General features: G+C 33.5%; 1 protein-coding gene across 2 annotated transcripts in view; it reads right to left on the bottom strand.

Annotated features, from left to right (window-relative positions):
- The window catches only part of LOC110999200 (protein DEK), a 16,800-nt gene extending 2,308 nt beyond the window's left edge, over nucleotides 1-14,492 (bottom strand). Inside the window, exons 1-15 of one of the 2 annotated variants that reach the window (XM_045628443.1) lie at nucleotides 14,358-14,492; nucleotides 13,108-13,246; nucleotides 7,620-7,711; nucleotides 7,390-7,491; nucleotides 7,148-7,248; nucleotides 6,716-6,857; nucleotides 6,052-6,180; nucleotides 5,363-5,525; nucleotides 4,335-4,493; nucleotides 3,688-3,770; nucleotides 3,163-3,327; nucleotides 2,932-3,045; nucleotides 2,510-2,624; nucleotides 1,626-1,801; nucleotides 579-731 (exon numbers count right to left, since the gene is read on the bottom strand). In XM_045628443.1, the coding sequence (XP_045484399.1) occupies nucleotides 579-731; nucleotides 1,626-1,801; nucleotides 2,510-2,624; nucleotides 2,932-3,045; nucleotides 3,163-3,327; nucleotides 3,688-3,770; nucleotides 4,335-4,493; nucleotides 5,363-5,525; nucleotides 6,052-6,180; nucleotides 6,716-6,857; nucleotides 7,148-7,248; nucleotides 7,390-7,491; nucleotides 7,620-7,711; nucleotides 13,108-13,246; nucleotides 14,358-14,399 (1,875 nt within the window). In that variant the 5' untranslated portion in view covers nucleotides 14,400-14,492. The remainder of the gene's footprint in view (nucleotides 1-578; nucleotides 732-1,625; nucleotides 1,802-2,509; nucleotides 2,625-2,931; nucleotides 3,046-3,162; nucleotides 3,328-3,687; nucleotides 3,771-4,334; nucleotides 4,494-5,362; nucleotides 5,526-6,051; nucleotides 6,181-6,715; nucleotides 6,858-7,147; nucleotides 7,249-7,389; nucleotides 7,492-7,619; nucleotides 7,712-13,107; nucleotides 13,247-14,357) is intronic. The other variant, XM_045628444.1, reaches the window with a different exon arrangement.

Here is a 14,492-nt window from a genome sequence, read left to right as displayed (position 1 = left end):
TTTAATTGCAATATTTTCATGTACCTATTAAATGTTTTAATATACATTTATTCACTAAACAATTGGACCGGACAGTCCTATATAATTTAAATAAATATATAAATAAATTCTCTATTCCTGTGTTGTTGGTAACTGGAAGACAATCCGTGTTACATGGTACATGTTTAAAACAGTGAAATAAAAATAATAATTTTAGTGTTAAAAATTAAGAATGAGTGAACAAGTGAGTGAATGGGTGTGTATGCGCATGTATTTGAGATCTCAGAGTCATACAAGTAATATGTAGCAAGGCCTCTGTAAAATCGAAATCCAATTTGACTATTGTAATTACTGTGTTTTGCGAGCTTATCTGGATAGGTTGATTATCTCAGAATCCATTGATTTGAAAATTTAATTATAAAGTAAGGGACCTCTAAATGCAAAGGAGCGTTGAACAAACAGTTCTTCGTCTTGGCGTTGGAAATAGAAAACGTCTATTCTAAAGATGAGTCTAAAGATTGACATTGTCGTGAAATTAAAGCCAAACAAAAAATATAAAAAATTAAAGAAAATCATTGGTTAAGTTAAAGTTCACTGACCGACTTGACGGTGGCCTTGATGAAGTCCTTCTTGTGCGCGAGATCAAAGTCGGGGTAGTGCGAGTAGACCTGTTTGCACACCGTCTTCATAGTGATCTGCTCCAGGTTGGCGCCTTCCAGGATCTGCTTCACGTACTTCTTTATCTCGTCGTCCTGATTAATTTAGATATTTTTAATCACAAATGCCTAAACGCAAGACTAAATATTATATAAACGATTATATTGTCTGCTCCGAATTGCTTAAAACATTAAACCTAAAATGTACCCGAACTTGTCATACTGGGCTGTTTCATCTATCTATCTTGGTAAAAATTATATTTAACAAAAATAAACACGTCTAATCGAAGATGTTAAAAAATTTAATGAAATTTCAAGATCACATAACGCACGTCCTTACACACACCTCAACAAGCAAATTATTATCTTTGTAAAGTATTAAACACACGTCGTATGTATTGTGTAGTGCGTTTTGGCGATATTTAACTATTAGGAGAAAGAGAAAGAAAGTACTCCGAACAAGAGAGAGCCTTGACACCCACTCATAGGCGACATAATATTTCATTTTTACATTCTTTGCAACTAATCCATGTCCCACTTTCCCCGCAAATAAATAATTCAGTACTATTAAATCATGTCAGAACATGCGCAGGATTTAACAAAGATAAACGTGTATATAAATTAGTAAAATATGTCAATTCAATTACTTAAACCACAAATGTGTGTTATAGTATGTTTTTGTGTTGTCAATCTAATAGGCAAGAAGGTAATCAGCCAACTGTGCCTGACACACACTTTCGATTCTTTGAGTCAAAGCCAACATTTCCTGGCAATGTCTTCCTTCACCATTCGAGCGAATGTTAGATGCGCACATAGAGAAAAAGTCCATTGGTGCAAAGCCAGGGATCGTACCTACGACCTCTTATATACTACTGCCTATATCAGTAAGTATCACAAAATATTAATATTATTTTAATGTAATCAATAAACAATTAAACTAAGATTGTTCTGTCTGAAAAAATATCATAATTAAATTAAAATGTAACTCACGGTAGGCGGTCTCTTGGCCTTCTTGTCAGCCGGGCCGCCGTCACTCTCCTCTCCGCTCTCTTCTTCCTCGCTACCTTCCTCCTCCTCCTCTTCGCTTCCTTCTCCGGATTCTTCGTCTGAGGATGCCTTCTTTCCCTTCTTACCGGCTGGCCTGCCTGGCTTTCCCTTCTTTTTAGCTATAATTGTGAATATTAACACATTATTAAATTGATAAAGTAATTGAGGCATTGTATATGGTCATTTTATTTTTAATTTGACTTGAATTTTGTATTAACTCTCTAAAAATATAAAAAAAACTCAAAAGCAAACTCAGCGAAGAAACAATTATACTCCGATTTTTATTACCTAGAATTCTGACATTGCTACAAAACAAGTGTTGCTACTAAAAAAGTTCTCCACCGAAAAAGGGCCAAATTTGACCCATTTCAGGGGAGTACATAATGAAAGGTATTTTTATGTTTAACCTACGTTAAATCTTAATATTTATTTATTGCTTAGTAAAGTGACTTAATACAAAATATCACGAACAATATACCGTATTAACTTCAATTACTTAAATTTATTCTTTAGTTGTCATCATAAAATAAAATTTTATCTTTATTTGTGCATTTTTACTGTTTGTGATGAAAATTCTCACTCTGATTGACTGATTTTTAATGTGGACCACTGCACTTAAAAAAAATGGATATATAGAGTATAGACGAACAGTAACTGCGAAGCTAACAAAACTTTTTTTCCTTCAAGGAAAGAGCGTACCAATTTTTAAAAGGCCGGCAACGCACTCGCGATTGGGCATTGAGAGTGTCCATGGGCGTTGGCATCACTTTATATCATATGCCCGTTTGCCCCCTGTTCTATAAAAAAAAGCAAGGGCTAGAACCCACCTGGCGGTGAGGCCGTTTTCCGCTTGGCCAGCGCAGCCTTGGCCATCTTGGCTGGGGGGCCTTTGCGCCCTCTGGCCACGGACCCGCTCGGCCGACCGCGTTTTGATTTCCGCTCCTGTTAAAGGTATAACAAACTAATTATTAATATTAATTAATATATTTCCCATGACGTAACAATATTGAGCATACACACATACAACCTAACTTTCACACGATCACACAACGCAGACGAATTAGATGCTTATTTTTTTTTTCCTTTAAATGTTTATTATATTCACACATTTTAAATATCAAAATTTTAGACAGAACTAGATATTAATTGAAAAAAATTACCCTCATGAACATAGCCCATTTATTTCAAAGAAATACAATTGTCTTTATTAATATAATAAGAATATAAAAAGAAATAATAAGACACTCACATCAGACTCTTCTCCCTCGCTGCCAGTCTCGCCTCCTCCATCGCTCTCACTCTCTGACTTGTCACTCTCTTCTTCACTGTCCGACTTCGCCCTGCGGCCGCGACCTCTGCTTCCCTGTGACAAAAAAAAATATTTCCTCATTTCTAACAATGGCACCCCGTTGATTAGATAACCCTGGAAACAAAGTGAAAACGTTCCAAATTCAAAATTAAATAAATTAGCTATAATAACCTTCCCGCTGGCCTTCCTCCCCCTCTTCTTGCCCTTCTTGCCCGCCTTGCCCGAGGAGCGACGTCGTCCGCTGCTCTTGCGTTTCTTTCCGACAACCCCGGCTCCCTCTCCTACCTCGGGGTCAAAGTCCGAGTCCGCTTCTGATCCGCTCGGGTTGAATGACCCCTGTAATAACATTAATTGTTATTAAAAAAAATATATTCAGTTGAAATTCTTTTTCTTAATAGTTTTTGTAAATATGCTAACACAAAGTAAAACACTTTGACACTTTTGTGACCAATATAATATTTACAAAAAACAAAGAGAGATTTATTTATTCGTTTCGTAATTCTACAGCAACATAAATAATACATAACAAAAAAACAATTATATTGAAGATAATATAACCCAAGATGCAATACAGAATATGTATATACAAAAAGGTTAAAAAAATTATACTACAAGAAAATCAATAAAAATTGATGAAAAACATAAAATCTAACTATTTTGTGTTTTATGTGATGTGAAAGAGTTCAAAAAACTTACATCTGAATCTTCCGAGCCCTCCTTGGGTACTTTGGGTCCTTTGACTTTCTCTGGGTCCGATTCATACTCTTCATCCGAATAGCCTGGATAACATAATTTGTTAGACTATACTTTTCTTATTTAGTTTGTTTTTGAGCAAGTTTTAACAAACATTAAGCGATAATTAAATATTATTAAGGTTGAGGATAATGGTAATTATTATTAGCTATTAAGTTATGTTGTTCCATATGTTATACTAATTTTATATGTATCTTTGTGAGGAGTGTTTTCTTTATAACTCGGTCTACACCCTCTGTCTTCTTTGCCAATTAGTATGCTTTTCCTGTTTTAAGCTTTTCACCCTGTTGCATATAACCTATTTCTTTATGTAGTAAAAGAACTACATAAGATTGGTTTAGTAGGATGCACCAAAAGCCTCCTTGCGTCATTCAATAATTAAAATTAATTATAATATTTAGTTTAGTATATAGTAGTTATTATGTTGCAATAGATAACTCGTTTGCTCCTTTAATAAATATCCTATTCTTATTTTATTTTACCAGGATATTCCATAACAATAATATGAAGAAAAACATTGAGGCTGCGTTCAGGTATATAATATAAAAATTAATTGAAACATTCTCAAAACTACTCCATTGGACATTTACCTCGATTGTGAACTTTGACGGCGACAGATCTCCTGGGTCTGCCTCCAGGTGTCGAGGTAGCAGTGGGCGGAGGCCGTGCCACTCCTCTCGCGTGAGGCGAATTGGCCGTGGGGCACTGCAGGAAGCCCACCAGGCGGGCTGCGAGTTCTGTTGTTCCACCTGACAAGAGAGATCAAGTATATACTTATGGTTATCAGATATTGGAAGGAAACCATAGAAAACTACTAATAGTATGAACAAAAGTCATATTATATTGTGTGTTATTATTATTATATATATTGTTAACCATAATCATAATATTTATTTATTTAACAGTTGAATTATTATTTATATCACTTTTAAGTCTGGGCCTCAGATTTCTGTATCTTTAATTTCCTTCACGGTACAGTACTTGTTAAATGCGCCCATTAAAAGTCAATGGGTGCAAGCCGGTGTTCGAACATCAGGAATGAGAGTAAATCTTAAATATAAAATTCTTGTGTCACGGGGTTAGTAACCCAACTCCTCCGAAACGGCTCGACCGATTCTCATGAAATTTTGTGTGCGTATTGGGTAGGTCTGAGAATCGAACATCTATTTTTCATCCCCCTAAATGTTAAGGGTGGTCCACCCCTAAATTTTTTTATTTATTTTTTAGACAAAATTTTTCGTTTTTATTTTTTTACTATACACCATACAAAAATACATGCAACCCTAAATTTTCATCCCTCTACAATCATCCCTTATGTTTTTTTGTTAATTATAAACTTTAACACAGGCAAACACTGGAGGCACTCAAGTGCGTTGCCGGCTGTTTAAGAATGGGTACGCAATTTTTTTGAAGTCGTCTAAGTGGTTTGCGGCAAAAATGGCGAAACGCTCAGTTGTGGAACGACGGATGTCCGATACGGATTATATTTAGTTTTCTGTTTTGACGTCCGATGATGAAATTCAGCTGCAGGTATTCCGAACAACTCTTAACCTATCATTGTTACCGTGTATAACAATTTTTTTTAATGTATGATGAATTTTGATGTAATCTCAAATACCTTTCTTATCTAAATCCAGCATCTCGCACATGGTCCTAATCTGCTTGGGTTCCATCTTAGTGGTCTCCTCCAACTTGGCCTTGTAGTCGGACGAGCCGACGGCCCACTCGTAGCCTCTGAACTTCTTGATGTTCCGCTTCACGTTTCGGTCCAGACACAGTTGCTACAGTAACAATATTTCCATTAAAGAAATGAAATAGCAATTAACGACGCCATTTTTATCAAAATTACCTTTAATATAGATTAGTTTTAAAGCTTGAGCAAAGTGCTGCTTGAATATATATGTATTTATTTTTAAATTAATAATTTTATATATATCAAATAAATAAATCTTTATTTTTAAGTATGATTAATTATTTATACGTGGGTAACACTGAAATGTTTAGATCTGGCCGGTCAGAAACAGAGATCATTACTGGATAGCCAAAAGCTCCAAGAACAATGGCATACAGGCTATAGATTAAAAGCCATTAAAAAATGCTTTTCTATTAATTTTTATTTATTATTGAATGTTTTATCAAATTTATTTGTTAAATTATGGTATCTCCACCATTTTAAGCACTGTTTCAACAGATTAAATGTTAAAAAAGTTAAAGAAAGTTCTTATTAATTCATCAAAAAACATTATTTTTAAATGAATAAATTCTCTGTAAAAAAGCTATATTAATTATGTTAATGAAATTACTTACTCCATACAAGTACTGATGTAAAAGCTTCTGGTCCTGTGTCTTAAACCTTGAGAGTGATACTTCCACGTTGCTGATGTGACCCAGAGGGATACCTTTGCCCGCAGGAAGAGGGACCGGGGGCTCAGTGGGCTATCGAAACAACAATACTATTAACTAAGAGATTCCTAATTATTTCTTGTAGAAAGAGTAAAGGAACTGATGATTGAATTCTTAAGACTAAACGAAAGAAAGAAAACAAAAATCATTTATTCATTTAGAGCACAATGTACACTTATCAAAAACAAATATATGTATATGAAATGCTTCTAATTTTACATTTACTGCCACTTCTCAAATGAGAGGCGTAGAACGGTAGAGAAGAACTGGCAATAAACTCTCCACCACTCTTGTTAATCGCCGTGTTTGTTTTTGGTTTTACCCAATGTTTCTATGCATTACACTATGTTCCACATGACATCTTAAGTAATTAATAATAAAATATATTAAAAACAAATATTTGTCCTCTATCAGCAGTAGGCATGGTGAAATAGGAGCACGCACTTACATAGTCAAAATAACTAACATCACCCCATACACGAATTCAAGTACGACCAGTCACCCTTGAACCCTTAATCATTTCGGAATTAACGAACGATCAGTTGAAAGAACTATGGAGACTCCTTACCTCTTTCTTGGGTTTAGGTTTCGGGGCCTCCTCTTCCTCTTCTTCCTCCTCCTCCTCACCTTCTTCATCTTCTCCCTCCTCCTCATCTTCTTCACCTTCTTCGTCGCCTTCTTTTGCTTTCTTTGCCGGTTTCTTTACTTTACTGGATTTAAAAATATTTATTAGTAAACAAAACGATGGTCTTTGAATACAGTCAGAACTTCAGACTAATTATAACTGCTATATGTCGCCATCAGCACCATCCAAATGCTTACAAAAAACTTCATTCAAATCGGTCCAGCCGTTTAAGAAGAGTTCATTGACACACATATATATATATATATATCAAGATATAATTTTGTCTACAAAACTTGGCTGTATTATTGAAATATAACATTATGTACTTAAGACAGGAATATTTGTGACATTTGTAACTAAGCTGTCCTAACTTACTTGGCCTTAGGTTTCTTCTCATCCTCTTCATCTCCCTCCTCTCCCTCTTCTTCCTCTTCTTCGTCCATTTCCTCGTCCTCCTCATCTTCTTCCTCTGTATCCTAAGTATAATTTAATGGTTTAATTTCTTATTGAATCGTTTTCATTTCTACTCAAAAGTTGCCTTTAGCTTATAATCTTAATTTATACAATAAAAATACGTAGTAAACGTACTTTAGTAGCCGCAAACTGCGTACGCTTACCTCCTTTTTGGGTTTTTTCTTGGCGGCCGGTTTTTTAGCTGGCTTATCGTTTTCTTTCACGTCTTCCTTATCATCCTCTTCGTGTGTCTCACCATTTTCTTCCTAAAAGTTAAAACTATTTAGTAATTTCAATCGAAATAACGGCGAATATTGATTTCCTATGTGTGTTATAATCTTTACATCATTATAGGCACACGGAACACAGAAATTGTTAGAAATGAAATACAAACCTTTTTGTCCACATCTGCTTTTGCCTTTTCATCTTTGACATCTTCACCGCCTAAGTCGTCTTTACCGTTTGCCGTGGTCGATTTTGCGTCACCTGATTATGGAAAAATACAATAAGATACTAAGTAATTAACAAAAAGAATTAACTATTTATTCAATCAACATTAACATAACTTTTTTTTTAACTTCAAACTTTGAAAACTTAGGAAAATTTCCTTATAAAAACACCAGTAGAAAAACTGCATAAAATTATCTTAAAAATTACTTTAATTAGAATATGTACGATTAGTTAGTAATGAATAACAAAAACGTTTTGTTTATTAATCACAAAGAACAATAAATACAATCCCCAAGCAAGCATTAACATGAAACAAATGGAAGGTACCACTAAAAATAATATGAAAATACATAAAAAAATCAATAGAACTGAATGTCGATATATTATAACGCAACGAACGTGTTTTGATTAAAAAAATCTGTCCATGAAGAAGTTTATCTATATCTTTAATCAAATTTATTTTGGACTAACGCCCAAACCCAATAACCTATCTCAATTCATTTTGGACATCTGATATAGATATCTTAATAAGTATGCCAATAACCAATCAAGGGATTGTAACATCCATCTGTCGATACAAGCTATCCATGGTAGGACGGATCAGTGTATGTGCATAGACATTTGTATGAAAATGAAAGTTCAACGGTGCCAATATCCTATCTTAACTTTCACCAATTTTTTAAATAATTAAAAAGCTATTTGATGTTTAAAACATAGACCTGTATATTTTAATATTATGTGTACGGTTTTATTTACTTTATTTGGTTTATATTTACTATGAAATATAAGTGTAAAGAGCGAAGAGATTCTATCCGTCACCAACAAAAAGGGATTGTCTTCGTAGGGTTCGGTTATTGGGATGCAGATATGAGATCGATCGACTATCACGGTCGGATCTCAGATTGTTTTCAATTTGTGATTGTGGATTAATTGTTGGGTTCGGGCGTAAAAGCACTTCTTAATAACCGTTTAGGCCTTCTTAGTAATTTAAATAAGGGAACTAGTTAAACGGCTAGGCTGTTAATATAACGGCTAATTGTGTGACTGCGACACATGCCAAAGAAGCATCTTATGCATTTTGAAACGATAATAGGAGAGTCATATTAAGACTCATAAAAGCGAAGAAACATAATCGACAGAAATTTTTTATAGTACTATTTCTGGTGTGTATTTACATACACTACTTTTTTCAGAATTCAAATACGAATAAACATCCCCTTCCGGATATTTTCGAAGTCAGCGTACCAACAGGTATTAGGCTCTGCATCATAAAAAACATATCTCCGATTAACGTAATCGATAAAGATTGGGCTTTCCGTCCTATTACTACTTGTGTAAACAACATTAAACGATATACAAATCTCGGATGCCCGGCGTTCAAGAACCGGATCGTCCAGTTACAAAGAGCTATATATAAATTGACTTCTCAGTCACGGATAGCTCAACATTCGTCGGATGAGTGAGTCATCAAAACTCATTTCCAGAGATTTGAAAATACTGTTTTCATCGGATTTAAACGATTATTAGCAATAATGATAGAGGTAATGGTGAGGTCTTGTGAGTATTCATATTATTATGTTACGTTGTTGATTCTTTTACGAGTATTTTTAACCGAAGCCAAAAAACCCAGGTTACAATGGACGTACTTTTTTTAATTTTCAATCTTTCAAAATTCCAAAACAAGTTTTCAATATATATTGAAATAGCAAATCACATGTAATTTATAAACACTTTTTTGTTATACAGTTTAAAAATACGAATCGTAGTAAGAACGGCTAGTTACGCCGTCGACCTGTTAATTAAAATCCGGAATTTACATAACACATTTAACCACAGCTAACATAGATTTGAACATGTATTTATTTTTGAAGAATCTATACAAAAAACATAAAAAATGTCTTAGCGTTGCAAAGTCTTAACATACATCAAGGTCGCCGTCTGAGCTAGGTTTTGTCAAATGAAACTATACAATACGTGTTTCAGTTCGTTCACCCTAATTACAGCCGATTAAAGTCACGTGCATTTATTAAAAATCCCTTTCACTGGATTTTGGCTTCGCACAATGAACACTTTATGGTACAGGGGGAAAACAGGCACTTGAAGAACAAATTCCTAGCATATGGGCCATGACAGGAAGATTGAGAGTTTAAAATTCACGTGGAATCAACATGTTATATACTCGCCGTAATATAGTAGCATAGTTTTAGTACTATTGGTGTTCTCTTAAAAAGATCTTAATAGATTCCAAAATAAAATTATATCCTACAATTGCATATTAGTGTTATATCTTAAAACCTGAAGTTATAAATTATAATAGTTTACATATATTAAGTTAATAAATTTAATTTTTAACTCAGCAAAACTCGAAGTAGATCAACAATTGATATATAATGTACAAGTTGAAATTGACTACGTCACACAAATTTGGCTACATCACGAGAACAACAAAAAACAGCCTTGGTTCAAAAGCAAGTGATTATGATATCAAGACTAATTTTAGTACCTAGAACCACATTTATTTATACAACATAATAATCTGTAGAGTTGCTATACCATTGGTTGTTCTAAAGCGATTTTTATTGACTTTTTATGCCGACTACGTACATATAACTAATAAAAATAACTTGCACCTTTGAGTAGGATACGAAAGAGTACTTAAGAATTTTATTAGTGTAGGTATTTTTACTGCCTATAGATATTAATGTTAACTTATAAGCTTTCTCATAACTTCAGTAAGGTTTCTAACGAGAAAGTTCTCGATTGAAATGTCGAGAAAATAAACAAAACATCAAGCAACGTAAAGGTCGAATTGGGCAACATGTTGCGGCCATGACCGCTGCTAACCGAAATTAATTATAATGGGTATAATCCAGGATAACACACGTGCTGGTAGAAGGTACAAAATCATAGCCGTTTAGCGTTCGGGAGTGTACGAGTATTGGGGACTGCGGAAGAGTGCATCTAGCACGAGACAAGACAAGCTTATATTACTATTCAAGGTGCAATTTCACTGATTAAGGTTTCATGAATAAGGCGATAGTGCATATGTGAGTGCGCATACACATATTATCTAAATTTAATAACTATCTTACTCCGATGGGAATGTCCAATGCAATGGTATTGCTAGACAGAATCAACTTATCCTAACGACCCATGAGTTCTCACTGAATTGATGCCTAAGAGGCATTGAAAAATGTTGCTTAAAAAAATTATAAATCTTAATCATATGTTACACTAAAAACGACTGTGGTTTGTACTAATGTAACCATAGCAGTCTTGTTAAGGAGCGCGACAAATGCATAAAAAAAGTTTTTTAAATTTTCAATCTAATAATGCTTTTTGGAACGGTTGTCGATGCAACTTACAAGAATCGTAGTAGAGTGGTTGGCACGTTATATATCTATTAACTCTACGGAGGTAGAGATTTTACCCCCATTTTTATTTATTTATTTTGCTTGGGAAAGCAAGCAAGCTCTTTATTTACAAGGCATAATCAATCGGTTTACAATTATACTACTCTATGAAGATTGGCATACTTGACAAACTTAGTTAATTATTAAATCGGTTTGAGTTTACTTAATTATGATTAACATTTAAATTTTAGAAATTATTTATTAATATATTATACAATTCGTTACAGTACGCAATAATATTGAATACTTTTTTGGTTTGCATATAAATGTTCCTCCAGATAAACTGTACTTAAATTAAAATTTTACGTTTTTGTTTTGTTGAATAATTCTTTAATCTTTAATTAACTCATATTAAGGATAGGTTTCGTTCGGTTATACATGATGTCTAGATAATATTTATTATACCAAAAAACTATTTCACGTCAACCACATTAACAAAATTTTGTGAATAAATAAAAAACGAAACATATTAGGTTATACGAATATTAGTGAGACAACGCGGTTTCCAAGCCAATTTTTCGCACACAAAATAATGAAACGTAATACATAATAATGACATGCCGATCGGTGATTGCGGGCCACAACACAACTTTGACTGATAACGCGCAGATAAGTCGTAGACATTGCAGATTAACGAATTTGCTTCATTATTTTTACTTTTTTAACATAATAAACCTTTTTTTGTCTTTAAATCAAGATGATTGTTTTCGAGTACGTTAAATAATAACTTTGTGAGGGATTTCGAAAAAGTCAATGAAGTTAGAAAGACCTACTGACACAATTTTATTATTATACAAATGAGAGTACAATTACATTTAATTAATGAAAAAATATTAGGTCCTTGCATATGGAACTAGCGTTTTGCCATACTGGCCACAATAGTGCTAGTTCCCACAATGCAGAACTGCTACCAAATTAAAGAAGCTTCAATTGGAATGTCTAAGACACCCACCGTACTTCCTCGGTCATTACTCCAAACAGATTACCATTTTGTTCAAAGTTTGGATCACTTCAGACGAAACCGCCTTCAAAAAATTTATTCTTTCTTGTCCAAATGGTTAATTAAGATGTCAAAGATGTATAGATAGCATTGGTACATAATTTGATTAATATTATATATTTTATTAAAAGAAAATCTACTTTTTGTTCCTCCCATTGAAGACGTCAATGTCGTATGTGGATCTTATAGACTTTTGAGTAACAAAAGGATGACACAGATCATTTACAAATGCTTAATTACTTAGTTTATTCATTAATTTTTATTGTTTTAAAATTATTCACTACAGATTGATAATATTTATCTTATAACATAATAAATTCTTTAAATCTTTTTTTCTGAAAATAGTGATTTATTTTAAAGTAAACTTAAGATACTTTAGTAATTGAGCATCTTAGAAATACTGTAATAACCTCAAAAAATCATAATTTAATATTTATTATAATATTGTGATACCATTTCCATACACTTACCCCAAAACCCAACACTTAAACACAGCAATGAAAGGTATGGGCCACTAACAACTTCACATGTATTATTTAAAACACACCAATTGGTTGAAGATAAAATTCTTTACTATGAGAACAAAAAGTTAAGTGCTGGAAGCAACAGGGTGAGATTTAGTCAAGATGGAGTGGTAAATGAGAAACATTATTTTTGCTATATAGCAGTCACAGTTACACAAGCCAATAATTGGTATTATTTAGATAACTTGTTTTATTAAATACTTTCAATTGCAGAAAATATGAAATTGTAATCCTAGTATTTACCCATCAAATGTTTAATTTAATCTAATTAATAAACATTTGCTTCTGATAATAATTAACTATACTGTAGTCCTTATTAATTCAGAAAATTGTGTCCTAAGGCACATTTTAGTTATTAGTTATTTAAAAACAAAATTCTGTCTATTACCTACATAGAAATAAAACATATATCTTTGCAAGCGACCCATACAGTCCCCAATTGTTAGTTGATGAACACAGCACAGATTGTTACAAAACATGTATCTGAATTCTGACCTTCTGGTGGCTGACTGTTGTCTGGTTCATCTACTGCGTTACCTTGCACCTCAGGTTCAGCCGACTCACCCTTGGAATCCTGGGATGATTCATCTTCTGTAGTCTGGCCGTCCCCGGCACCTGACTTTTTGTCCTCATCCTGTATAGCAAAATATCTTTGTATAACACAATACCTAAGAAAGAATCATTTCTTCATGTAATATTAATATTATATTAATCATTCTTTCGAAGTGAAATTATCTTTTTTCTTGGTTTTAAATCCTTGTTTTTTTCCTTTCAATAAACAACAATGTTTTAGAATACACAATTACACTTATAAATCAGTCATGAACTGAAATAAAAATTATTTACAATAATGCATTTCCGTACTATGGAACTATTTTTCGGAATTGACAAAAATATTATTCAAACCAAATTCTGCTTGTCTGTGAGGCAGTACTTAACTAGCAGAAACCATTCAACTCAGAAATGCCAAAGGAATTTGTACCCTATTTATTAGGCAATAAGACTTCGATTACACTTGAACTTGTACTACTGTGTTCTCTATGTAAAATATATATACAACATACAACTGTGTACATAGTAACTATATGCATAATACGAATTAAAATGTCTAAATGTTAAGGTCATTGAATTTTTATATCGATATTTGATTTCATATTCCATTCCATACCATTAACTTGGGTATCGCGATAAATTGCTTGATGCAAAAATAGTTTAAAAATGAAGGCTTAACGAAGGGTCTGTGGTGCCCTACTTTTTATTTACATCGCTCGGCGCGTATGCAATGAAAATAAGAAGGCGCGAACTCGCGCCTCAATGTTACAAAAACATAACACGATGCTTCTGAATAGAAATTTTGCAAGAAATAAAATATCAAGGTCATGCGGATTTCCTATCAATGTCATACTATATCGTGCACATTTAACAAAGACCCTGCAACCAAATGCAAAGGGGCGGGGGTGGTAAAATAAGCGAAAAACTGAAAATTATCCCATTAGAATCAGTTTCTTTAACTGATCAATACTGCATTTGCCGTTTATTGATGATATTATTGACTAAAATCACAACCCTTCGTGGCGTAGTTCCCGCGTTTCGCGGGAAGCAAACGTTCTGTCAGCCATGTTGAGACGCAGGCAAACATTTATGATATAACACGGAAATAACAACACTTCACAGGTTCATAACTCGTCAATAGGTTCACACAAATATAAAGAAAAATATTGTAATAACAAATGACACAACTATACCTGATTATCACTGATTTTTGCTTTATCGGTATCACCCGACATTTTTCTTACGAAGATATTGAAAGCGAAATTCCAAGCGTCTTCAAACACCGGACAACACAAATGCACGCACTCACAACATAAAAAAAAACAATG

The sequence above is a fragment of the Pieris rapae genome, chromosome 5 (genome assembly GCF_905147795.1).
Source record: "Pieris rapae chromosome 5, ilPieRapa1.1, whole genome shotgun sequence".
In the NCBI taxonomy this organism is placed as follows: Eukaryota; Metazoa; Arthropoda; class Insecta; order Lepidoptera; family Pieridae; genus Pieris; species Pieris rapae.
The sequence above is the reverse complement of the archived record's forward strand: the minus strand, read 5'-3'. Positions and strand labels throughout refer to the sequence as shown.